This window comes from Mandrillus leucophaeus, unplaced genomic scaffold (genome assembly GCF_000951045.1).
Source record: "Mandrillus leucophaeus isolate KB7577 unplaced genomic scaffold, Mleu.le_1.0 Scaffold1055, whole genome shotgun sequence".
Taxonomy (NCBI): Eukaryota; Metazoa; Chordata; class Mammalia; order Primates; family Cercopithecidae; genus Mandrillus; species Mandrillus leucophaeus.
Window position 1 is genome coordinate 1,302,801 of NW_012098710.1, and position 27,118 is coordinate 1,329,918.

General features: G+C 39.5%; 1 protein-coding gene across 3 annotated transcripts in view; it reads right to left on the bottom strand.

Annotated features, from left to right (window-relative positions):
* MID2 (midline 2) overlaps positions 1-27,118 on the bottom strand; it is a 96,616-nt gene that overhangs the window by 68,224 nt on the left and 1,274 nt on the right. Inside the window, exon 2 of one of the 3 annotated variants that reach the window (XM_011982544.1) lies at positions 12,618-13,333. In XM_011982544.1, the coding sequence (XP_011837934.1) occupies positions 12,618-13,277 (660 nt within the window). In that variant the 5' untranslated portion in view covers positions 13,278-13,333. Of the gene's footprint in view, positions 1-12,617; positions 13,339-27,118 lie in introns of those variants that run through there. The other 2 variants (XM_011982560.1, XM_011982552.1) reach the window with 2 other exon arrangements.

Sequence of the window (27,118 nt, forward strand, 5' to 3'; positions counted from 1 at the left end):
TGCCAGACACTATGCCAGGCAATTTCATATATACTACTTAAAAACCATAACAATCCCACAAAGTAGAAGATGCCAGTATTTTACAAACGGGAGTAGCAAGCTTCAAAGTGGAGTTAAAGTATTTTGCATAGTCATATTACTACCATGTGCAAAACTAGGACTCGAACCCATGTATCCAGCCCTCAGTCACAGTTTTGCCACAGTATTCCCTGATTTTTTGTGTTTTTGCTTATAATATTTTCTATTTATCAGTAGGGTCCTTCAGGAAAAAAAAGAGTATTTTGAGTGTGGAATTCATCAAAATCTAGCATTGTATCTCACAGCTTTCCTTCTTTGGCACCGAGGCTTCACCCACAAGAGAGGCAGGGCTTCAAAATGCAAAGCCTGACTGTATCAAGGGAGGACATCAGCCAGGCACGGTGGTTCATGCCTGTAATCCCAGCACTTTGGGAGGCTGAGGTGGGCAGATCGCTTGAGCCCAGGAGTTCAAGACCAGCTTGGGTAACATAACAAAACCCCATCTCAACAAAAAATGCAAAATTTAGCTGGGTGTGGTGGTATGCACCTATAGTTCCAGTGACTCAGGAGGCTAAGGTGGGAGGATCACTTGACCCCAGGAGGCGGACGTTGCAGTGAGCCAGGGTCACACCACTGCACTCCAGCCTGGGTGAAAGAGCGAGACCCTATCTCAATAAATACATAATGAATAAATAAATAAATAAATAAATAAATAAATAAATATTTTAAAAAGAGAGGATATCCATTGCTTATCATCGTTTACTGGTACATAGATTCTTTCAGGTACATATTAGGAGTACTTTGCAGATCTGTTGAATATAACGTTGTTACAACAGTAGTCGGAATTCTAGCATGTTTTCAGTTGAGCACGCTACTGTTTCCCATTCCTTATGTGAAAAACAGAGTATCATTTCACTCTAGATTAATCATGAGCTTTTTTATTTCTCCCCAATCCAAAGTCTTTCAGCCCTGGTAGCTGCTTTTCCTCTAAGACTAACTCCAATATCTACTTCTCTCTCACCCACTATCCCAATACCCCATAAAGTCTGTTCCAAATGTAATACCCCAACTTATTGGCCCTTATTCTGCTAGCATTCCTTCCCTCAGTCATGTTAAGTACTACACTGCTATCTCCATGGTTCCTATGTTTTGTAGTTCAAAGTTCATGCTTTTGAAAAAGTGGATGGGGGGATGTGGGGGAGAGAGGGAACATGAAGGAAAAGAAGGGATTTGTGTACTTGGCCCCTTTCCTGTCTGCTAAGTACCTGTAGCTCCTTAATATCTTTGGCACTGTTCCCATGAATAGATGGATATATTCACATAGATGCATGTGTTTGCAGGCTGGGTAGTGTGATTTCACATTTTCTCAAACTGGATTATGAGGACCAGCTGAACCCTTGCTTCCCTTCCTGCCAGGTCTCTCTTGGCTTCCTTGGCTTTATTCCCATGGAAGTAATTTTTCACCATTTATTATATTTTTCTTGTATTGGGGCACAGTGTCTCCCCTGACCTCCTTTAATCCCACTACCATCTCAATCTTTGGTCTTCTTGGCAAAGAAAAGGGAAAGGAAGAAGAAAACAGGAAGCAATCATTGATTTGGACATGATCTCTAAGCTAAATTGATGTCAGAGGAATAAAAGAAGTGGCAGTTCAGAAATTTAATACAAACATGTATTGAACACCTACTCTATTCAAGGTAAAGTGACTTCACAGATAAAGAGGAAGTAAAATTAAGATGAGCCTTGAAGGACGAACAGAATTTTAATAGACAGAGATGCATGGGAGCAGGATGTTCCAGGCACAAGGAATGTAATGAGCAAAAGTACAAAGAAATAAGGCCATGAGCAGTGGGTGGCTCACACCTGTAATCCCAGCACTTTGGGAGGCCGAGGCGGGTGGATCACCTGAGGTCAGGAGTTTGAGACAAGCCTGGCCAACATGGTGAAACCTCATCTCTACCAAAAATACAAAATTAGCCAGGCATGGCGGCGGACACATGTAATCTCAGCTACTCGTGAGGCTGAGGCAGGAGAATCACTTGAACCCCGGAGGCAGAGGTTGCAGTGAGCCAAGAGCATGCCATTGCACTTCAACCTGGGCAAAAAGAGCAAAACTCTGTCTCAAAAAAATAATAAATAAATAAAAAGTATAAAGATATAAAATATATGGCATATTCAGGGAATAGTAGTTTCGTTTGGCTAGAACAGAGGGTAGAAAGAGAGTAGTGGGGGACTTAGCTGGAAATGGAGACCAAAGTCTTGTTATAAAGGTCTTAAGTGCCTAGATTAAGAGTTTGTAGTTTTGTTTGTTTGTTTTTGTTGTTGTTGTTGTTGTTTGCACTGAGGACTTACCAAAAGCTGTTGAGCAAGGTAATGGCATAATCAGGGCTGCATTTAGGAGATTAACCTAGAAGCAATATGTGGGGCAGACTGAAATAGGAAAGTCCGGGGCAGGAGGGGGAGGAGGGACACTGGTTAGAAGAAGGCTGCAATATTCAAGGCCGCAGGGTAATGCAAGTCTGGGCCAAACTGAGCATAATTGAAAGAAATGTGTTTCAAGAAAGGATTTGTCACTGTCAAATATGCCGAGAATGCAAGAAATATGAGGATTGATAAAAAGCAGCTGGATTTCGTAATTAGAGGTCACAGATGACCTTTTGAAAAGGTGTTTCAGTAGGGCTTTGGAAGGAAATGTGAAATCCTGAGGTTAGAGTATGGTGTGGTGACAAATTAGAGACTGCAAGTCTAGACTCTTCTTCAAAAGTTTGGCCATAAGGTGAATATAATAACTCTGTAGTGTGATGAAAGGGTCTAGCTTGAGTTAGATAGTGGGAATTGGTAGTGAACCCAGTTGATGATTTTCTCTAGCAGTGGCCCAAATTCCTATCAATGGGAATTCCACGTATCCCAAATGAATATATTGATATATTCAGCAAATATAATGTAGATCGATGAATGCCAAGCAAATGCAATATTAGAAATTTGTGTTTCCAACTGTAATGCATTTCCATTCAAACATGGGATTCTATGAGGATAATGTTTTTAACAAATACCTCAACCTGTTGCAACACTGGTCATGAAACTGATATCTCATAAATAATTCACAGTACAGAGCAGGACTAAAATCCCTGCTATGTGTTCCTCTTTTGTGGCCCAGAACTGAGACTCGTGGCTTCTATGAAGCCATCGAAAGCAAACATTATGGCTGAACACATAATTTGGGGTCTGGTTAGACTATGCGCCTTGAGTTACCATCACAAAATTACGGCAAATGGTTAGTTTGCTTTGCCCCCCTAGCAATTTGCAGAATGCCAGCACGTGTTAACAACACAGAGCTAGAACTGACAAGATGACTCTAATTTCAACCTTACTTCATTAATATGAAAATGCTTTGAAAAATAAATATTTGGCTAATGAAAACACCATCTGTTGATGGCTTTTTGCCACTGTTTTCTTACAATATGAGACATAATTTGAGGAAAACACCGAACATTTACTTACTCATTTCCTATTCATTTACAAGGAATTAAAGCCTCCTCTCAAATTGGAATTTATTCTCAATAATGAATATATGCAAAGGGAAGCAGAGAATTGAAGCGATTATGCAATCTAAGGAAGTCACTCTTTCCTTATCATGCCTAGCACTGACGAATCATTTAGAACAAAAAATTCTGGGCCACTCTAGGTTTGAATAATTTGATTGATTTGGCCAAGTAATTATCTTGTCTGTACTCTGGTTGAGTAAACAAAGAGGGTGTGTGTGTGTGTGTGTGTATGTGTGTGTCTAAAATCTCTTTATATAAAAGTAAACATGTCTCTTCGTTGTTGTTCAGTTTTGAAATATTGGTTTGTTTTGCTCTGCTCTTATGCAATGTAGTTAAGGACTGGGCCAGGTTCTTTATTTCAAGCCCAGTTAGTGCAATTTTCTCAGGACAGTTGAACCGTGACAGCAAGAGAGTCAAAGTGGCAGGGCAGATCGGAATGGAGATATCTGCTGGTAGGAAACAGGACAGGAGTTTGGCAGCCAGGGGGCAGGATGAAGCTCCCATTTCCTGCTGCAAGAGGTTACCTCTGGGTCTTTGTGTGCTTCCCTTTTGTGGGTGTTACAGAAGCCATTTTAGTTTATGAAACTGTGAGACCTTCTTCACCTCCAGATGACTACATCATGCTAGCTCACACAAAATTGTACATGTGTCTAAATGGCCAAAGTAAGGGAAAGATTTGGCTGATTTGCATAACAGATTTTAAAAGGCCTCAGTTAGGTAAGTTGGCAATCTACACTGATTCCATTTTTACCCAAGTTTTACTTCATTTGTGTTGTATGGATTAGGCCTCTTTGTGCTCTCTTATTCCCTTCCCAAAGAGGAAAATGTTTTGCCATCTGAGAAAGCTGGGCACAGGCTATTCTTCTTCCAGACAGCATCCCATTAACAGAAATGGTTTCTTCAACTCTCTCAAATAATTGCTGGGTTTTTTTTTTCACTTCTCTAGACACAGATTATTTCAGGTAACTTTCTCATTGGCTCCCTCAAGAAATCTAGCCATACATCAAAACACCACCTCTTTATTAAAGCGAGGTAGATTACCCCATTATGGCACAAACTGGACCATGATCTCCATTTGTCATACTCCATGAAGGCATATGTATTCACACATATATGAGCACACCTACACACATCAACCTGACACAATAAGTACTGAAGCCTAAAAGGTGGTGTAATCTGTATTAGTTCTATTGAAACATATCATTTCCATTGACACATGGCACTGTCATAGAATGTCTGTATTCTCTCTTGCTATCTAAAAGGTACAAGGGAAATATTATCTAAACCTAGACAAGACCCTGACTGCTTTTATGTGGGAATTGAAACTTGGAGTGAGCATAGGAAGGGGAGAAGTGAAATAGGGCAGAAAGGCCAATTCACCCCAAACCTGAGTCTTCCTGATTGACAGAAGACAACTTCATCTTTAAAAATAATCTGAGCCAGTGGCCCCATTACTATTCTTTGACATGCTCTTTTTTGACATCCTGTCTATACACCGACATTTTCAGCTCTTCCAAAAGCCAGAAGCCAGAATCTTCACATGCTTTTAGGGTCACAGTCTGCTTTCTTTTTTTAACTGCTTGTCTTAAAATACTTACTTTGCTTTTGCTTCAGTCTGTCACTTTATATATCAATTACATATGGCCTCTCAACAACAGAACACGCCATCTGGTTCACAAACTGAAGCCCACACCCTTATGCCAAAATTTATTCTTCCCCCAAACATTTATTTGCTGTTGTATAGATACAGGCTATGTTTCAGAATGAGATGGTGATATACTGGATGTATATCACATAGGTCTACTCTACTTAAGGTTTGTTAAGTAGAGGTTTGTTAAGGTTTGTTAACTACTTAAGTTTGTTAAGAATAACCTGACCCTCAAGCCAGGTGAAAGACTTGCCATCTTTTCAAAAGGCTCTGCGATCGTCCAGCCAAGACCCACACCTCCCCCATTCCCCTTGTCAGAAATGCTACCCAAACCTCCCCATATTCTTTTCTTTCCCCCATCTTCAGGTGCATAGCATGATTACATCTCTAGCTCAAATTCATACATTATTATTTGGACATTCTAAAAGCAAACCTGTACTAAAAACTTAAATCTAGTGTTTATTTTGATAACACTCAGACTAGTGAGCCAAAGTCAACTCTACTTTCCTGGAGGACTCAGGGTTATATTCCACTTGCACTATTCCTCTTCACTTCCTGCCTCTCATACACATCCCCCTCTTTCTCTTTCAACTGCTATTCCTTCATGCCTAATTTCTAGACCATGAGTGCTCTACAAGGCTCAATCCTTGACCCTTGCTCAGCTCACTGCTGCGTGGCTCTATCACCATGCTGAGGATTCCCAAATCTATTTCTCCAGACCTAATCTTTCAGCCACTGGCAAAGCCTAAATTTTAACCCCTTCTGGGACACTTGCCCTTTCAGTTCTGAGAGATCCCCATGCTCTCTGTCCTCCAGATGTTTCAACAAACTCTTTTCTCCTGACTAGAGCACTCCCCTTCTCTGCCCCAACTCCTGTCCCCTAACAGGGCATTCGAAAACTCACCCAAATTCTATCTTGCTATTCCTCCTAAGCTCTGTAACAGCCCCTGTTCTTCCACTGTCATTGCACTTATCACACCATCTCGTAACTGTGTCCTTAATTATCTGCCTCCCCACACTAACCTGAGAGCTTCATTAGGGCTGAGACTGTGCTTTCTTAATCACTGTAACCCTAACACCTATCCTGGTACCTGCCACCTAATAGATGTTCAAGAAATGTTTGATGAATGAATGATTGTTAAATGATCCACAATCACATCAAACTCAAATCTAAAGTCAGAGTATCCCCAAAAAAACTACCATCCCTTCTTAATTTCATTTTTGTCCTCCTCAATACCACCATCCTTCAAGACATCTCCACCTCAAAAGTCCTTTTTAATTCATTCTCTTCATTGTGCATGATCACCATAGTCATTCACCAAGTTTGGTCAATTTTTTCTGCATGGACTATCTGCAGTTTGGCCCTTCTTCTCCAACAAATTCACTCATGATTCCCTGTTTTTGAGCTCAATGATATCCTTTCCCTGACCCCTCCACTGTGCTTCAGATCATCCTGTGCAAACCTCTGTCATGGCACCTATCATACTGAATTGGAATTTCCCACTTGTCTATCTCCCCTACTAAGCTCAAAGTCGCTTTAGAACTGGGATTGTGCCTTATTTCCTGTGTCCCAGCTCCTATCACAGTGGTCAAAGTGTTTAGTAAATGAAATGAATGTTCATTAATTGTTTGTTAAATGAATGAATGAATCCCTAGCCTAAATCCCTGATGCTACGGTTTAAGTTATTGTCAGTTCTACCTTCGTGTGAGACAAAGAATAAGGTATTACCTCATTATATCAACCTTTCATGAACTTGAAGGCCATTATCACATTTTTAAACCTTACTTCTTTAGGTTCAGTAATTCTTGTTTCCTTAATCTTTCCTCACCTATATTATACTTCTGTAATAGGCTTCTTTGCCCAATAATAACAGACAGGATTTCTATCCACCCAAGAACAATCTCTGTGTCAACATTTTGCAAATTGTTCTCCAACAAATGATTGTCAGCTCCTTTCAAATATTGGTGAAGAGAAAACTTGAGTCAAAATAAATAACAGAAAAACAGAAACATAAGAGTACAGATAATAGGAGTATCTACTTGCTAAATTTGCTCTCAAACCAAAGAAACAATGGAAAACATCTTCCAACACAGGGTACTGTTAATAATAAATGAGTTAAGAGACAGAGAAATCAATATAAGTCTTGCAGAGAAAAGAATAGGGATTCAAATGAGTCTTAGTGCACAGTTTGAGTAGAGATGAAATGTATTTTATCCTCATACACACATGAAACATGTACAGATTTAGACATATTGTATGTGATGGGGAGCAAGTCTGGAACAGTTCAGAGACCATAAAGAAGGCAGATCTACAAGCAAGAATGATTTTATGAGCATGAGTTGAAGGCTGGCTTAGCTGCAAAACCTGTCAGATACTGTCCCCAACCCCATACAAACATGTTCACCACCATCACCACCAAATCTTAGAGAGCATAAATCTGGCCTCAAATGTTTCATTCTTATTATATTTAGCTACTGTGATTTAGTACCTGACTGAGAGTGAGAAACAACATTTTTCTTATCCCTCACCTACAGTAACCCACCCTGGCCTCCACTGAAAATTTTTCTTATCATGCATATGTTTGATCTGGCTCATTCATTAGATTGATCCTTAGCCTCAGGATGGGTTCTGCTGAGGCTCTAACTCTCCCTAGGGTGACAACAGAAAGTTTACCTTACACTCATGGCCCTCTCCTACCCAACTTATCAGAAGATTTACACACTCTCACATCTTCACGTGCAATGATACACATTTTATAGATATACTTTCATACACAGACACAGAGTCATTCTCAGCCACATATTTATGCAAGACTATACACACTCATATACAGCGATGCATACATGTGTATGCAAATATACTCTCAACTGAGTCTCTCAAAAATATATTTCACTTTCTTTCCCTTATATTTATACTTATACTGGTTGAGATATAGTCATACGCCCATTAGTACATTAGTTGAGAGGGTATCTGTCTTGGCAGACAGTAGTGAGTGTCAAGTGGGTGAGTAGATAAATGACTGGGAGAAGGTGGTGACTGAGTGAGAATGGGTGGGTAGATGACAGAGTAACTGAGTAGGAAGAAGGACAAGTAATCAACTGTGATAAGATTCTAGAATATTATATTTTCTAACCTTTTAACTCTCATTGTGGCTTTCCTTTGAACATCCTCCAAGTCTCATATCTCCCTTCTCTTTGTCTGGCAATCATTAGCTTTCTCTGTCTCAGTCTCGCTGAGAGAGAGAGAGAGAGAGAGAGAGAGAGAGACAGAGAGAGACAGAGAGCGTGTGTGTTTTACTTTCCCATGATAAAAGGCTTACTCCAGTGCTAGGTAATATTTTATAACAAGATCCCTGATATGTAAATGTAACTGCATTTAAGAATTATTTGTAGTAATGAATTTGTGGAAATGTAATGAGAAAAAGAAAAGGTGCTTGTTTATTCCTTTCAGGAAATTCCTCTATTCCCCCTGGTTTTCATCAGCTATATTTTTGGCAGGCTGTGGGCATGGAAATGTGAAGACATCACTCTCAAAAAGAATTATAATAATCACATCTGATTTACGCAAATGTCACCATAGTGTTAGGCAGTTGGAAAATCCAGTGATCAAAACGAATAGGCACTTAAAATTAAGGACATGCCATACTTTTGCTAGCACTCTGGTTTTGAACATTGTCAGTAGTTCACAGGAGATCTTTTTTCAGACTTTCAGGGTATATATAATGGCAAGACAGATTTATATCTTCTAAGATGAGATCCAAAGCAAGCTATAGACACCGGTATATTTCCTGCAAATCCATTATGAAAACTGAATTCATTTGGATTTCTTGATCAAATGCTATGTGTACTAGAAGCTAAGGAGAATACTAACGAAATAAAAGACATTATTTCTGACCTAAAGGAGATTATGACATAGCTGTGATGTTTTGGAGTGGTCTCATAGGGTTTGAATTATGCATTAAAGAATACATAGGATTTGTAAACAGGCCAAGAGAAGAACACTAGTGACAGTTAAGAATCAGAAAAGAGAATGGCATGTTTTGCAGTTAGGAGACTTGCCTGGGTAGATGAAGGTAGCATGTTTTAGAGGAGTAGAGGGGGAAATACATGAGCAGCACAAGAAAAAAGTTGTACGGGACTTATAATATTGAGTTGAAGTCTGTCAGCAACAGATAGTCACTGAAATTCGACCTCTTTTATGAAGCCAAAATTTATTAAAACAATAACAACAATCTTTTATAAGGATAGAAACTCATGTGATAATGAAAATTCTAAAATGTGAAGCTGTTTTATAGAAACACCCCATATATCATGAACTAAGATATATATTGGGACTAGTGAGTGAAAAGTGAGAGGTGATGGAGAAAATAATTACTCTGATAGGACTTACTACTCTAATAACGGTCGTGAATAAAAATATTCTTTAAAATTGAATAATTAATTGAACTACTGGTAGCCTGCTGAAAGACATGTGTCCTGCATCTCAACCCTATTGGTAGACTGGACAACTAAGTAAGATCATGAAACTAAACTAAGTACCCCAAGCCCTCTAATCCACTTTGAGTACATGTTAAAAAGACAGGCTAGTTTCTGGTTATTCTGACTTTTCATCTATAACATAATGGTTTGTTTACTTTTTATTGAACAAATAAATATTAGAAGCCACTAATCCTAATCAGGGAGTTTTGTATATAAAAAGTAGTTACAAATATCAACAGTGAAGTTCCAGAACCAAAAAGTAAAAATAAACACTGTATCAGCTACTGGCTAGAAAGCCAACCTCCTAGATACAGGGGAAGAATGATAGTCTCCTACAGGACTCCTGTGCTTTTCTCAGGGCCAGGGCCAGGGCGAGGGGAATATACTCAGGCAGACTCCCCCATAGCTTCTGCCAGCCAACTTTCTCCCTTTCTCCTTGGGGAAGAATCAAGCAGACTAAGGGGGTAATCCTAAATGATTTTCCAATCTAAAATTAACCCAAAGAAGTGAGTATATGTGACACTAAAAGTCAGACTTCGTCTCTGCTTAACATGGAGAATTAATATTCTTTTACACTTGGCACCAAACCAAAGTGACCCCTCCACCCCCACAACACACACACACAAGCAGTACCTCTCTCACCCTCCCCAAAGTCCAAGATGTTTCAGACAACATAACGAACCACACGGTTGGGAATGATTCATATGTTTCCACTCTCCAACCAAAAATGAGCAAAAATAGTTTCCACTTAATTTGTAATCAGAATTTTCTGCACATTTCCTAAAATATTAAAAGGGAACTATTCAAAATCTGGCTTTCTTTCTCCAAAAATTACTGATTAGTCACAGACTAAAATGTATTTTGGTAAAATATGTCCATGTTCCATCCATCCCTGGAGATGAGGGCTATAGCTTCATGATGCCAAATATCTAATCAATCATCCAATGTTTTCGTGTTTTCGGATATTTTCAAATAGCTAGTTTTCTTTAATACAAGCTTACACTAGCCAGTCTTTTTGTTATCTCAACAGTGCATATGGGCACAGATTTTTCTGTTTGGAATATTTCTCAAGGCCAATGACTTATTATAGTCCCAACACCTGCAAATATTTGGCAGAGATAGTTCTGTCCTCTTCACATCCCCCACTCTTCCTATAACCCCGCTCCTATCTTTTGCTATTATGCAGCTGTAAGTTTATACAATCTGTCCCTTCCTTGATGTCATTAATCATTTATCTATGACCATGAAATGTACAGTTGCAGGAGCATAAAGTTAAGTTTCAAATCACATTTCATGGGGAAAACTTAGATCCAAAACAAAGTGGCAGCCGGCTACAGTACAAAGGATAGTTAACTCAATCTAGAGGCTGAGTTCCAGTTCTAGCTTTCCCATTACTAATCATTTCTTTGATTTTGACCAAGTCACTTAATCTATCAAGGTCTGTTTATATAACTTTAAAGTATAGTGCTTCGACTAGACCAAGTCAAAGGCCTAACATCTTATGAGTCTAAGAACTGAAGTCAACAAGATTATTCCCCTCTGCAGCCTTGATATGAATGAGAGTATAACCTTGAGTGAAATAAAAAAAAATTGAATTTTGTACACATTTATACGTATCAGATATAAATAATAACCAAAAGAGGCACAAACCATAGTCACTGTGACTACTCTCAATATTATTCGCAGCACATTACAGGTCAGATATATCCTATTCTGAGTACTGCTACTCTCACCAACATTATACTTTTTACAGAAGTTACAGTAATTCATCCACAGTATGGCAGGAGAAAAATTTCCATTTCCTTCTTACCCTCCTTTTATCCTATCTGGGTCTTTCTTCTAGCTTGGCTTATGTACTCAGGTCCTATTTGGAGTGGTAATTTTACTATCCGTTTAAACATTTTATTTTTCTAGAATATCTTCTAAGTAGCTCCCTTCTTAAGAGAAATTATACCACATAGCAGACAAGCAATGGGAGTAAAACAATTTGCTGGATCATCAGTGTAAGGTAGGAGGGCTTTTTTAAATGGGCACTTAGACTTGTACATAAATATTATATGACACAACAACTTCAGAAAACCCTGTCCACTGAACACACATAAATGACTAGGAACTTGTAAGGCAGGAACTATAAACAAGTGCTTCAGTTTGTAGCCCATAATAGTGAGCACTGTCACAAAATTTGATAGTGGATTAAATATTTACTGCCTTCAGTTTAAATTGTTAGTTCAGACATTTAATTATCCCTCCCGATTTCGTGGTGTACTGAAATTTCTTCAGTTCTTTGTTTTGTTTTGTTTTGTTTTTAAAGACAGGCTTAGAATTAGCCCTGTGTTAAACACTTAATGGCAATTTGTAATGGCCAATGCCAAACTTCTGTTTCTTTAGTGCATTGAGTACACAAACACAAACATACGCTAATGTCCTCCACAAAAATCTCTCACCTACCTAGATACACTCAGACACCTCCACCCACCCACACCTACACAGAGACACACCCTGCCTTCCCATTACCATATACCCACATATGCAAATTGGCACGTATGCTAATTGTAGTACACCTACACAAGTACTCACATACTTAAAAGAAGAGGTGGAAAGATCATAGCAAAGATATATAATAAGCAATAATGTCACTGACAGAGGAGAGAGGGTGCTGTTTCCCTAGATGAACTACTGGTGTTGCAGGCCATGAGCTGACTCCCCAAAAGTTAGCCAGAAGTGTATGAATGCAAGCATGTTTATGCAACAGATGAGATAGGCTCCAGGGAGAGCTTGCAGGTGAGCAGGTTACTCCTCATGAAAACAACTTAAAGTTAATTCACTAGTCATATAGGAAAAGTCACCCATTTTATTAGAGAACTTGCTAACTGCATAACTCTATTATGAGACAAAGTTGTGTGAGAGATGTTCCCCAGATCCCTTACCTTAAGTTTCTCAAATCGATCATTCAGGGATGCGACCTGATGGTCTCGGTGACGACCCACCAGTTTGCATAAGGCACAGATCAATTGGTCATCAGATACACAGTACATGTTCACTTTCTCATTCTCGTGGTCCAGGCAGGTGATCCCTCGAAGATGTGTGTCTGGCACTGGTTCCACCAGGCGATGGCTGGTGAAAGGTTTCTTGTTCGGGTGCGTGGCCCGCAGGCAACGGTCACAGTAGGAGACCTCACAGGTGATGCATGTTTTTACTGCATCCCTTGGCGGGTCCTGCTCACAGAATTGGCAAGCAATTCGCTCACTAGACATGGCGGTGCTGGGCCTGTAAGTCCTTTCCCGGCGGCTCTCACTAGGGGAATTGGGCCCACTGACTGAAGCCTTCTGGAAGCGATCAATAATGTTCTGCAGAGTCACATTCCTCTTGAGGCCATCCAGGCCCCGGTGGTTCAGCGAGATAACATACCTGCAGGTAGGACACTGGAAAGCAGTAATGGGTTCAATGGATTCACCAGAGCTGCAGCTTGAGACCAAAATGCGATGGGCACAGCTGAAGCAGAGGCTGTGAGCACAAGGGAGCAGAAGTGGGTCTTCAAACAACTCTAGGCAGATTGGACAGGTCAATTCAGACTCCAGTGTTTCCATCTTTAGTGAAAATAATCCTCCTGAGGCATTAAGAACCACGGAGGCTGGGCTTTCACCTGCAAGGAATACAAAGCAAGAGTCATTAAGCATTTCCAAAGGAAAATGGATATAACATAATTATACACTAACCAATGGGCGCGTTTACATGCTGGATTCCCCAGGGATGCTTAAGCAATAGAAAAGCAATTTGGGAATTAATCAGGAAGACTTTCCCCCTCTTCAAACCTTGTTTTAGACAAATGCCTATGTTTATTTTCATGCACAAAGAGATAAAACCAAATGGCTACCTCTGAATCCTGATAGACTGATTAACATTACCATTCCAGCTTACAATATTTGAATGGATCATTCTCTCACATATTCTCCACTGACATTTCTTTTCCCAGACTAAGATGAGGCTGAGACCCTGAAAAATTCCCAATCTCTATTCTCTAGTATTGTTCTCTATTTCACTTTAAGGTAAACTGTAGGGCTGCTTCTATGTGACATCCAGTGTAAGGAAAACAATGCCATATTTTAAAGTAACTCTGTACTTCCTGAAATGATTCCATTCTGAGAGTCTGCATAAAAAAGAGAAAGCTTTAGAAAAATGTAGCTCTTGGTGCAGGATAATAAATTTTTCCTCAGAGTGTGAACTTAAATTACTTCTTATTATCACACATGGAAATTTCTGTTCCATCCCATTCCTAGTAAACTGAGTTAGTTGAGACAAAAGATGATAGTTTTCACTTTCATCTTCTTCCCTCACCTTCAGAAACCCCTTCATTTCATCAAACTGAATGGGGAATGATTTCAAACTTTTCAACTTACTCAGTAATCATTGCTGATCAATAATAAAGTCATATTGCCTTGTGGCTTCAATTTGGTTTTATTACTAAACACCTGCTGAACTAGCACAAGCCTGCTATGAAGATCACCTCCCATTTGTCTTTTCATACTTTCTAAAACATAACGGGATGCAAATCAATATCTAGATAGAAATTAGCAAAGTGCCAGAAATTTTCAGATCTGGTAACCTTCAATTAAGTGAGCATCACTGAGTAAAAGAGGTCACCCGGCCGGGAACGGTGGCTCACGCCTGTAATCCCAGCACTTTGGGAGCCTAAGGTGGGTGGATTCTGAGGTCAGGAGGTCCAGACCATCTTGGCCAATATGGTGAAACCCCGTCTCTACTAAAATTACAAAAATTAGCTGGGCATGGTGGCGCTTGTCTGTAGTCCCAGCTACTCAGGAGGCTGAGGCAGAAGAATCGCTTGAACCCGGGAGGCGGAGGTTACAGTGAGCTGAGATCATGCCACTGCACTCTAGCCTGGGTGACAGAGCAAGACTGCATCAGAAAAAAAAAAAAAAAAAAAAAGAAAACACGTCAAAAAAAAAAAAAAAAAAAAAAAAGCCACCCAACTGACAAGAAACCAACCTCTTGGTAAATCTATCTATTTTTCCACAGGAATTTCTGTGCTCAACACACAGGTACCTAATTCTTAATTGCCTTGAGTCTTCCGTTAATTAAAATACACACATAAACATTCTAAGTTGGCTTTAACTAAGGAAAAATATAAAACATATCTTATTGACTGAAAATGTTAATCCTATGTATAGGAAAGAAAAAGGGCTTTGTTGTTGTTGTTGTTGTTGTTGTTGTTTTTAGACAAAATGTCCCTCTGTCATTCAGAGTGGAGTGCAGTGGTACAATCTTGGCTACCTGCAACGTCTGCCTCCTGGGCTCAAGCGATCCTCCTTTCCTGGAACTCCAGGTGTATGCCACCAAGTCCAGCTAATTTTTATATATATTTTTTGTAGAGATGTGGTTTTGCCATGCTGCTCAGGCTGATCTCGAACTCCTGGGCTCAAGCGATCCGCCCACCACAGCCTCCCAAAGTGCTGGGAATACAGGAGTGAGCCACAGCGCTGAGCCCAAGAAAAGCATTGTTTGCTTTTGAGTAGCTTTTGTTCATCATCTCGTCATCATTGGAGACTCTCATCATGGCTTGAAAATTTCACGCTGCCATTGATACTTGTTCAGATATTGTCATTTGTTAGTCATATCTGTATACTTCACAGGATACATAAATACTGAGTACAATTATACTTTATGCCTAAGTACAATAGATGTACACCTAAAAGCTGTTTCTAAATCAAACCTTTTAAATGCACTGAACTAACTACTTATTTAATGAAAATCTATATGAAATGGGGTTATAAAAGTGAAGAATCTTTTTGTAAATCAGTCACTCTCAGTTGGTTTAGTAGGTTCAGATGTTTGTACAGACACTTTTTTTTAAGTGAAACATAGCATTTTTCTTTTAGAATTTACAGGTGCTTGAAAGTTGTTGGCCAGTATTTTGTAGCTTATAACATCTATCAATGTTCACCTACACAGATGAAAAAGTAAACAATTAAAATGTACATACATCATTGAATCTTAGAATTGGAAGAGACTTTTGAGAGATGAAGATTCCAACTTCCACTGACAGTAGGAATATTGCCTTAGAGAGCTCCATTTGATATATGACTCAGATTCTCAAACTCAACATATCTATAAATGAACTTGTTGTGCTCCTCCTCACCTCCACAAAACAAAACAAACAAAAAACACCTGCTCCTCTTCTGATTTTCCCTGTCTCGTGAATATCACCATTCAAGCCTGGAAATCTAAGAGATCTCTCATCGACATGTTTGTATCACCTCAACCACTGGTGGCTTCCAGAACATTCTGTTTTATTTCACTTACATAGCTGTATCTCCAGCTAACTCTTCCTTCTCCTTGAGGGTATCAACTATTTTATATTTTCATTCACAGTACAAGTTTGTGCTTCACACAAACTGTATTCAATAATTGTTAATGAAGTATCACTTAAACTAGGAGTAAGAAGGGGCCTAGTATTCATTGAGCATCTCCTGTATTCTGAGTACTGTGTTAAGCACTTTACACATTATTTCACTAATTCTTTCAGGAAACTTGTGAGGAAGTTACTATTACTGTATCCACCTTACAGTTAGGAAACTGGGGCTTAGAGTCATTAAATAAATTAACCAAGAATATACATACCCAGAGCACAGGTCAGTGTAATGCCAACGCCTGTGCTCTTTCCCTACACCTTTATTTCAATCAGCTCACCTCCTTCACTGAGGTTTATCTTGGCTATTTACAAGACGGTTTTTAAACAGCATGTTTCTACTTCTATTTTTATCTCTCTCTGTCTCTCTGACTTTCTCTGAATCTGCCTATTTCATTCTGAGTCCCTTCCGGAATCATATCTCTGTCTTCTAGGCCCATCTCCACCTCACACTGCACTTCTATTACTATGTCTTCTAGAACTCTATGCCTGCATTCCTCAATGTCTGTGTTGGAAGCTACCTGGGTGGGTCAGAAGTATTGCTGAAAGCCATGTCTATGTGTGTTGAAACCTACGTAAAAACAATTGGAGTACCACAGCTTTCCTAAGGCTTAAGAGGGTGCCATATAAATTGTCCTGTACATAGGAAAAGCTCTTAAATTTTGCTTGGAAATCTAAAATTTGTTTCCAAGTCAGTGTGACACTTGAACCTCACCATGAAATTAAGCTTGGGAAAGCATACTATGGGTCAGGATTGCTTTGGGTAAGGTCAAAATAGGATTTATTAACTGGGGACTTCTGAACTTCCTAGAACTGTTTGCAGAATGTGGTTTGTATGTCATATATGCATTTTTCCTGGGGAGAGGATTGCCCATAGCTTTCAAAAGATTCTCAAGAGTCTTTGAAAGAAAAAAAGCCAATCATTAGTACTCTAAAATAACCTACCTTATTTCAGCTCTGTAAAGAACATTATAAGATAGTTACTGCCTCTTGCTTATTTCAGCTTTTCTATACTGTTTCAAATGTTTGATTTTTGATTATCATATATTAACTGTTTTAGCCAATTTTCGGGAACCAAATACTTTTATCAACTTCTTCAGATATGTTCAATCATCTTTCATTTATGAGGCTTTCTTTTTCTGGGTACTCCTAATATTTTAGAATCCTTTCAATTATCCCCAATTTTCCCTACCTTTCTGGTTATCTAAGAACTTTAACAATACCCTTTATGTGCATTGTCTCATTTACTTTTCACAACAACTCTCTAAAAGGTAGCTACTATCATTATTTAAAAAAAAAAAAAAAAAAAAACGTAGGCTGGGTGCCGTGGCTTACGCCTATAATCCCAGTACTTTGAGGGCCGAGGCAGGCGGATCACAAGGTCAGGAGATCGAGACCATCCTGGCCAACATGGTGAAACCCCATTTCTACTGAAATACAAAAAATTAGCAGGGCGTAGTGGCATGCGTCTGTAGTCCCAGCTATTCGGAAGGCTGAGGCAAGGGAATCCCTTGGACCCAGGAGGCAGAGGTTGCTTGAGCCAAGATCGTGTCATTGCACTCCAGCCGGGTGACAGAGCAAGGCTCCGTCTCAAAAAAAAAAAAAAAAAATTAATTAATTAAAAAAAATAACCTGTACAAGGTCACACTTGTTTCTAAGTGGCTAAACTAAGAGTCAAACTTAGGACAAAACTTTAAAAATAAACCTATGTATATCTATGGTGAACTGATTTTCAACAAGGGTTCCAAGACCATTCAATGGAGAAAGAATACTCTTTTCAACAAATGGTGCTTGGACAACTGAATATCCACATGCAAAAGGATGAAGTTGGAGTTCTACCTCATATCATTTATAAAAATTAACTCACAACAGATCAATGATCTAAATGTAAGAGCTGAAACTATAAAACTCTTGGAAGGAAAGACAGGCATAAATCTTTGTGAACTTAGGTTAGGCAGGCAACAGTTTCTCAGACGACATCAAAAGCATAAGCAACCAAAGAAAATATACATAAATAGTACTTCATCGAAATTTAAAATTTGAGTGCTGCAAATAGCACCATCAATGAAGTAAAAAGACAACCCGCAGACTAGGCAAAAATATTTGCAAATCATATTAATATATCTGATATAGGTCTAGTCTCTAGAAATGTACTCTTACAACTCAACAATAAAAAAGGTAAGTAACTCAATTTAAAAGTGGGCAAAGGATTTCAATAGATTTTTTCCAAAGAAGATATACAAATGGCCAATAATCAAATGAAAAGGTGCTCAATATAATTAGCCAGTAGGAAAGTACAAATCAAAATCATATTGAGATACTTACTTCACACTAAGAAGGCTATAATATAATAAAACAAAACAAACAAAAAGTGGAAAACAGCACATGTCAGCCAGGATTTGGAGAAGTTAGACCCCTCATACATTGCGGGTGGAAATAAAAAAATGGTGCAGCTGCTTTTGGGAAATAGTTCGACAGTTCTTCAAAAGGCTAAATATAGAGTTACCATACAATTCCACTCCTAGGCATATACCCAAAAGAATGGAAAATGTGTTCACTCAAAAACTTGTACACGAATGTTCATAGCAGCAGTCTTTATAGTAGCCAAAAGGGAAAAGCCCAAATGTCCATCAACTGATGAAATGATAAACACAATGGAATATTACTTGGCTATAAAAAGGGAATGAAGTTCTGATACATACTTCAACATGGATGATCTTTGAAAACAGTAAGTAAAAGAAGCCAGTCACAAAAGGCTCCTTTTGTGTATGATTCTTTTTTTATGAAATATCCAGAATAGGCAAACCCATAGGAACAGAAAGTGGATTAACAGTTGCCAGGAGCAGGGCAGGGGAGGATGGGGGATGAGGAGTGATTGCTAACAAATGTGGAGTTTCTTTTTGGGATGATGAAAAGGTTCTAAAATTAGGTAGTGATGATGGTTGCACAACTTTCTGAAGATACCAAAAATCACTGAATTGTATACTTTAAAATAGTGAATATTATGGCATGTGAATTACATCTCAATTTTTTAAAGAAGAGATTCAATTCCACGTGTGTCTGATTCGAGGGTATAAACTGTAAATCATTATACTATACTACCAGCTGTGTGATTATGTAGTATTTATAAGCTCTATTGGATTGCTTGTTCCTTTCAATTGTTTTTCTAGGTCAATGATTCCCTGTCTAGGTTTTGCAATACCCTGGGATACCTCTAGTGATCAATGAGTGTCACAAAATTCTCAGCTTCCAATTTTTATTCACTTTAAGAAGTATATAAGTGACTCCTGAAAAACATTTGACTCCTATTATCATGAAATACTTTTAGCAGGAGGAAGTGGCATGACAAAAATTAAACAATGGCAAACTGTTGCAATTTCAAAAAGTTTGTGAATCACTAATCTATACAGGGTTAGAGAGTATGCTAAGGATGAAGACAGGATGTGAATCTGATAGGGTGCGACTCAATGACAGGTAATCTTGAAAGTTTTTACGATTTGTCATAAAAATGCATTGATGAAATGCCTGAGAGGGCAGAACCAATTGCCATATTAAGAAACAAATGTGCACATACACACACCCTGATTCGTTCCTTTCCAAACCATTTAGTTACTGCCATATATAGTCAGATATGTATGTTTAATTGTTTCTGTATGGCTTTTCTTTACCTTGCACCTTACTACAGGGTGAAACCTCTGAAAAAAGAAGTCGATGAGCATCAACTAGAAGAAGGTATCAATGGGCTGTGTAACTGGGTAGAAATACAAAAAGAGTTTTGAGGAAGGTGATTAAGATAAAAAATAATGGGTCTGGCGTGGTGACTCACACCTTTAGTCCCAGCACTTTGGGAGGCAGAGGCAGGCAGATTGCTTGAGCCTAGGAATTTGAGACTAGCCTGGGCAACACAGCAAGACCCCATATCTACAAAATATACAAAAATTAGCAGGGTGTGGTGGCATGCGCCCATAGTCCCAGCTACTTGATAGGCTGAGTGGGAAGATCACTTGACCCCAGCAGGTCGAAGCTGCAGTGAGCCATATTTGTGCCACTGTGTTCCATCCTGGGTGACAGAGTGAGACTTTGTCTCAAAATAAATGAAAATAAAAAATAAGTTAAAAAAACAAAATTTTTTAAAAAGATAAAAATAATGCATCCTACGCTTATGAAATAAATGACTGATTTCAGCATTGTCCTCCAAATCTAGCCTTTAGCTAACTCTGATCAAGAGAGAAGTCGTGATCTGTACTTTGCATAATTCTATTATTTCAAATGTTACTTGAGCATAATTAAATGCCCACTTAATTAACAATTATTATTCCATCTAGTTTTTTTTTCTTCCAAGTCTGCAAAGCATGAATCTGAGCTCTCACTACCTTCCTGAGGAGTTATAGTATCCCCTTCACAGAAAATCCATGAGTGTGAAGCCAAGCCTGACCTCTGGGCTGTAGATTGAGAATTGAGCTGAGCTGTAGGGTTTTTTTTAATTAATATAAAATAAACATTCTTCAGGATATTAAAATTAATATCCCATGAGTTCTTCCTTAAAGTATTAGAAACTGTCTCCCTGCCTTGGAGGAATGAGCAAATGAGTCCTGGCCTAGTCTGATGTTTCCTCAACTGTAAAATGTTCAAGCTAAACTAGAATCACCAGATGATCTCTTTAAGATGCTTTCTAGCTCTGACATCCTATTATTATAGAGCTCTTGCTATCTGTTACCACATAAAAAGACACCTTGGATTATTGTAAACTAGCTCCTAAAAACACAACTTTTATTTATTAGTGTGACTAGGAAGGCTAACAAGTGATGGACATCATAGCCACAGGAGCTGGAAATAAACAAAATGCATTACCAAGGTGCTCAAAGTACAGTAGTTTTGTCTGTTGTACCTCAAAAAAGATATAATGGATGTTCCAGAGGACAACTAAAGGGAAGGAGAGTCCCATGGGAATATAAACTAATGAGAACATATTTGGGGACTGAAAAAGAAACCAAAATCCAAATCCCAGAACACCATGATTAGAAAAGAACTCCTTGAAGCTCAAAGCAGATCATTTTGGAACACAAAAGGCAGCCAATGCATCAAATTCACGCTCTATAGGATAAGAACTGAAAATAGAAACCTAGACAAAAGAGGCTAGGTGGCCAGTAATAATAATCAATAATAGTCACCTTACATTTGTATATCATTTTACACTTTTCAAATTATTTCAAAGCCATTATCTCATTTGACCCTCATAATAGAACCTGGTTGTAGTCCTGGATCTAAACCAAATTAGCTGAGCAATCCTAGGTACATTTAAACTCTTTGGGTCACAGTTTTTTCATCTATCAAATGAAAAATACCTGCCCTGCCCATCTCACGGGCTATTGTGAGGATCAGATGAGGATAAAATAAAAGTATTAGTTTACTTTACAAATACAGGTATTCTCATCATACATTCATAGATTATAGATACAAAGCAAATTATTAAGAAAAGCCAAAAATGTTTGGAAATTCATCCCAAACACATGGTTGACATAATGGCAGACAATCACACTCCTCCACAAGACTTCTGGAAGATCATGGGACTGATCGTGGTATTTGTTATGCTCATGTCTTCCCTTTTAGACTGGGATCCCCACCCCTCTCCAAGTGAAGGGCTATCTCTCTTCTTTTCTCTTAAGCTTTCATCCTGCACAGGGGTAACTCAGAACTGGAGGCTGATTACCGACCGGCAGGCAGCACCAGAGCCAGTTCCTGTCTAATAAGTTATTAAAGCCTACTTAATACTTTATAGTACATGGAATTAATGTATCTTATTTTCAATAATTAGTTTTTAAATCCAAATGTTGAGTGTTTTATACAGAATAGTCATCATATAAACATTAAAATGAGTATCAAAATAGCAGAACTAGAAATCCTAGAGCTGCTACAAACACAAAAGGTTAATCCAAGTAACCAACAAACAGATTTGCCAAGGTAACACATGAAAATTGACAGGAATCCTAAACACAATTCATGACACTTTTATCTTAATGCAGATTACACTAGCAGTTGCAGGGTTGAGGAACAAATGGAGAACAAACTTAATTTACCTATGACTGCTGGTACAGCTTTCCATCTCCTCTAGGATTGCTTTTCCTAACCTCTGTTACCTAACGAAATATTTGTAAGTTTTTAAATGTTCAGTGGTTCACCTGGACAGGCAGTCATCTATACAATAAAATTGGCAATATATGTATGTAGGACATGTTATTGAATGTTAGGCTGAGAGGATCCCAAGTTCAGGTCAGAAACAAGGGACAGAGAACAGAGGCCTATTTGAAATCAAGCTTCTACTTCCCTGGGAACCACATGGATCCTAGCAACACTGAACAAAGGGCTATAGACAAAGTGATCAAGGATCTGGACCGTAAACCATTTTTCTATCTCTGTGCTGTATATATTAAGACACTTCACTGTCATGAATTAGTATTGTCTGCCATGCCCATACATTATGCTCCTATCCAGGAAAATTGGAAATACTGGGATTTCATGTTTCAGGACGATTTCAGATTGTATGATGGGTTTGTTATCAGATTGTCTGGTTTCTGTAAGACGATGATCCAGAGACTGAGGATGCTGTTCATTAACCAGCGGAGTCTGACCTAAGGGAAAGAAGCTGAGACAATGCCCAAGGTCAGGCAGCCAGAGCTCTGCAGGGAGACCAGAACCCAAGTAGGATAACGCTTACAAATGATACTTTGCCAACCCACTTAGGCTGAACCAGCATCCTAGAGTGTATTCGGGTGAATCCCACAAGGAAAAGGAAATAATGGGATACTGGCACATTACTCAAAATCCTTCTGCCACCCACACTTTAAACATCTTATACTATCTAGTATTCTTAGTAATTTATAGAATTTCTAAAAGAAAACTCAGCATCTGGGAGATTCATCATCAAAAGGATTATATCTGCCTATGGTCATAAAGAAGGGGAAGACAGAAAGAGAGAAACAAATAGAAACAGCCACAGACTACCTAAGCCCACAGAAAACTCTTAGCAGAGTTTTAATACATGAAAGTGGAGAAAGGAACATATTTAATATATTGATCCATGGATGAGAAGGTAAATAAAAAGTAGATTAGCCATCTGCACAAGAAGATAATTACAGCTGGAATTTCTTGTCTCAACACCACCCATCTGGTCTTCTCACTTGCTAGTATGACCCAACACACTGGTTGAGAAACACTTTTCTAGTCTCTTCTGTAGACTGCTTAGTGATGAACACAATATTTTTTGAGAGACCTGAAGTACAGATGTTAGTGCAACACCATCTTGGTACCAAAATTTCATTCATCAAAATGTAAATAATTTTGAATTATCCAACACTGTTGTATATCCAGTATCAACATGCTACATCTCATATTTTGATGATGCAATGTTCTAAGTCAAGACACCCAGCTTAATGAGTAAGGAGTACTTCATGAACACAGAGCTTCATTCTCACCTTTGTGCCAAAGAGAGGACAAAAACTTAATGCTAAATGGAAACGGAGCACCCCCTGGCCTCTATTAGTAGCCAAGCCCCATAGCCCAACAGCAAGGATATTATCAAGATTCATGAAGATTGAATAACAGACACACACAAGACCAAGCAGGTACTTCCAAGAGCAGCCATTTGGGACATATTCTGTGCCCACAGCTCTGTCTTCACCCTTTTAAGAGCTCTATGTCCCTGTTCCAAAAGACAGAGCTTGAGTTCTATGGGATAGAATGAGAAGACAACTTTCTTTCCTCTTCTCCAAGTCAATGGGGTTTGCTGCGTGATGAAGACAGACATACTCCTTGTGTAGTTCCCTTGTCAATTATTGTGGTGTCAGCAGATTTTATGGGAGGAAAGATGAAGGAATGGACAGGCTCACTACTCAGAGCAATATTTGGATGCAATTGTGAGACTCCACTGGCACTACTTTAGGATCTGCAAGTTGAAGCAAGTTGCCCTGCTCTTAGGTAAGGAATTAACTAAATCAATTTTATCTGAATCAATTTGCACCGTTCAGATGATATGTTCTTAAAGCAACCAAGTCACTCTGATTTACAGGAGTACTTCCCAGAGGTGGCCTTGCAAGGTACAACATGCCAGATGAGAATTCTAGTAGTCATGAAAACAAATAAGAGGGACACGACCACCCTTTCATGTCCCTAGCCTCTACCCATGTCCTGCACAGCCCCTCCGTGACCTAATCCTGGAGCTGCAAGTATGGAGTTTGGCCTGGAACAGGCAGGAGGCCAAAATACTGGGCTAAATCTGGGGCCTCAGCCCAATCAGCAGAGGTCCTCTGCACATTATAGGTGCTTAATATTGTTGACTCTGCTACTAGGTGATAATTGTGCTTATATAGCCATTCCCCAAATTATTTATGCCACTTTTCATTAGAAACTAACAAACTGCCCTCATATAGGCTAAAAATGGGTGAGGTTATGTCTTCAAATTAGTCTGACTCAGATTGTTAGGTTAGAGTGCATTAGATATGATTCAAGCCCCAACTTAAATGATCATTATTACTCTGTATGCCTAGTTGTATGCATGTTTTCATTCAGTTGAACATGTATTGGAGACAAAACAGATTTAGGACCTAAGTACAATGATAAGATTTGACTCTGGGGGTGGGAGGCTAATAATGCTAAAGTAAGATTTTCAGTAAGCTAAGATTCCTACTTACACCCAGTCAATCCACTAACTCAGTAAAAGGTAAAGGAAGTGCTTTCTTTGAAAAGTATAATGTTGGCCGGCTGTGGTGGTTCGCACCTGTAATCCCAACACTTGGCTTTGGCAGGTGGATCCCTTAAGCTCAGGAGTTTGAGACCAGACTGGGAAACATGGTGAATCCTGTCTCTACAAAAAATTCAAAAATTAGCTAGGTGTGATGGTGTGTGCCTATAGTCCCAGCTACTAGGGAAGCTGAGATGGGAGAATTGCTTGAGCCAGAGAAGTCAAGACTGCAGCAAGCCATGATCACGCCACTGCACTCCAGCCTGGGTGACACAGCGAGACTTCATCTCAAAGGGGAAAAAAAATTATAATGCTGAGGGTTTACAGAACCCTTTCATCTTCAAAGGACCAAGTCAAGACTAACAATACCCAGTACACAATATTATAGCTTTTACACAAGTGCACCAACTAAGAAAGAAAAGTCATAGGAATGTCCTAAAGCCATAAGCCAATGTAACATCAGATTTGGGATGAACTCTGATCTTCTTGACTCCTGGACCTGTGTTTTAACCACTGCATTAGCTATTCTTGCATTGCCTTAAAGAAATACCTGAAACTGGGTAGTTTATAAATAAAAGAGGTAGGCTGGGCATTGTGGCTCTTGCCTATAATCCCAGCACTTGGTGAGGCCCTCAGATCGCTTGACCTCAGGAGTTCGAGACCAGCCTGAGCAATATGTCAAAACCCCATCTCTACAAAAAATACAAAAATTAGCTGGGTGTGGTGGCATGCACCTGTGGTCCCAACTACTCAAGATGCTGAGATAGAAGGATTGCTTAAGCCCGAGGCAAGACCCTTTCTCAAAAAAAAAAAAAAAAAAAAAAACAGAAAAGAAAAGAAAAAAAAGAAAAGAGGTTTAATTGGGTCACAGTTCTGCAGGCTGTACAGGAAGTGTGATGCCAGCATCTGCTTCTGAGGAGGACTCAGGAAGCTTACAATCATGGAGGGAGGCAAATGGGGAGCAGGAGATTCTCACATGGTGTGAGCAGAAGCAAGGGAGAAAGAGAGCTGGGGGGAAGTGCCGCACGCTTTTAAACAACCAGATCTCAGGAGAGATTACTCACTATCACAAGGACTCACAGTCAACCAAGGTGATGGTGCTAAACCATTCATGAGAAATCTGCCCTCATGATCCAGTCACCTCCCATCAGGCTCCACCTCAACACTGGGGATTACATTTGTACATAAGATTTGGGCAGGGATAAATATCCAAACTTTATCAAACACATGAATCAAGTTGTGAGGAGCAATCAGGAGAAATCTAATTCACATTATATACCCATGTTAAGTTCATTGATTGGGCAGGAATATATAAAAATAGCAAAGACAGTTTCTCCCTCAGTACAGTCAAGAGAGGAGACAGACAGGGGGATGTGAGTGTCGGGGGGGTGGGGAGGGGGAAGCTAACCATCTGGGGTAGAATGAAACCACTCCCCAAACAGAAGAAAAGTAGGGGAGGAGAACTCCCTATTCAGCAACTCCCTTCTATTGGAATATTGCCAGAGAACTGATTAGAGTACTGGGACGGAGCAGAATGGGGTTAAAGGCAGCCCTTCTGGCCCAAGTTGAGAATCAGAGGGATCAACCCACACACGGTACTTCTCTATTTAGTTTCCAATATATTCCTTTATAAGGGCTCATCCTCAGAGACACACAACCATCACCATCTATCCGCCCCACACTCAGAAATCCTCAAAAGGCAAAGTGGTTGAAGAAGTAAGATGCAGCATGGCTGGGAGGCTGGGAGGGCACAGGTTGATGGGGAAAGCCTGGGGTCCAAGGCGCTCTAGTGGGGGATTTCCATAGTCATGTAAGTGTTGTGACCTAGGAAGGTGAGTGATCATTGAAACGGTAGGGGACAGTGGAAGAGAGAGAGAAAGTAAAGAGTAAAACGACCCCAGGGTTTCAATTTCCTGCTCTAAGAAGCAACACTTCTGAAAAATAATGTGCAACACACGAAGTGCTAAGTAACCTAAACCTTATCATCACCAGTAATATTTCTGTAAATCTACTCTGCCGTTATTTACTTAATTCTTACAAGGCAGGAATGGAAAATCCCCACTCTCCCTGGTTGCGTCGCAGTCTGTCCTGTGGACATATGTAAGTTTTCCCTCTCCCCCACAGAGCTGGTTTCACAGCTAGGCCAGAAATAAGGAACCATCCAGACGGAGACTCGAGGATCGCTCCCCTGGCAGAAAAGGGATTAAGTTTCACCGGGCCTCCCCGCCGGCAGGGCGTCCGCAGCCACGCCGGCTGCTGCGACAGCA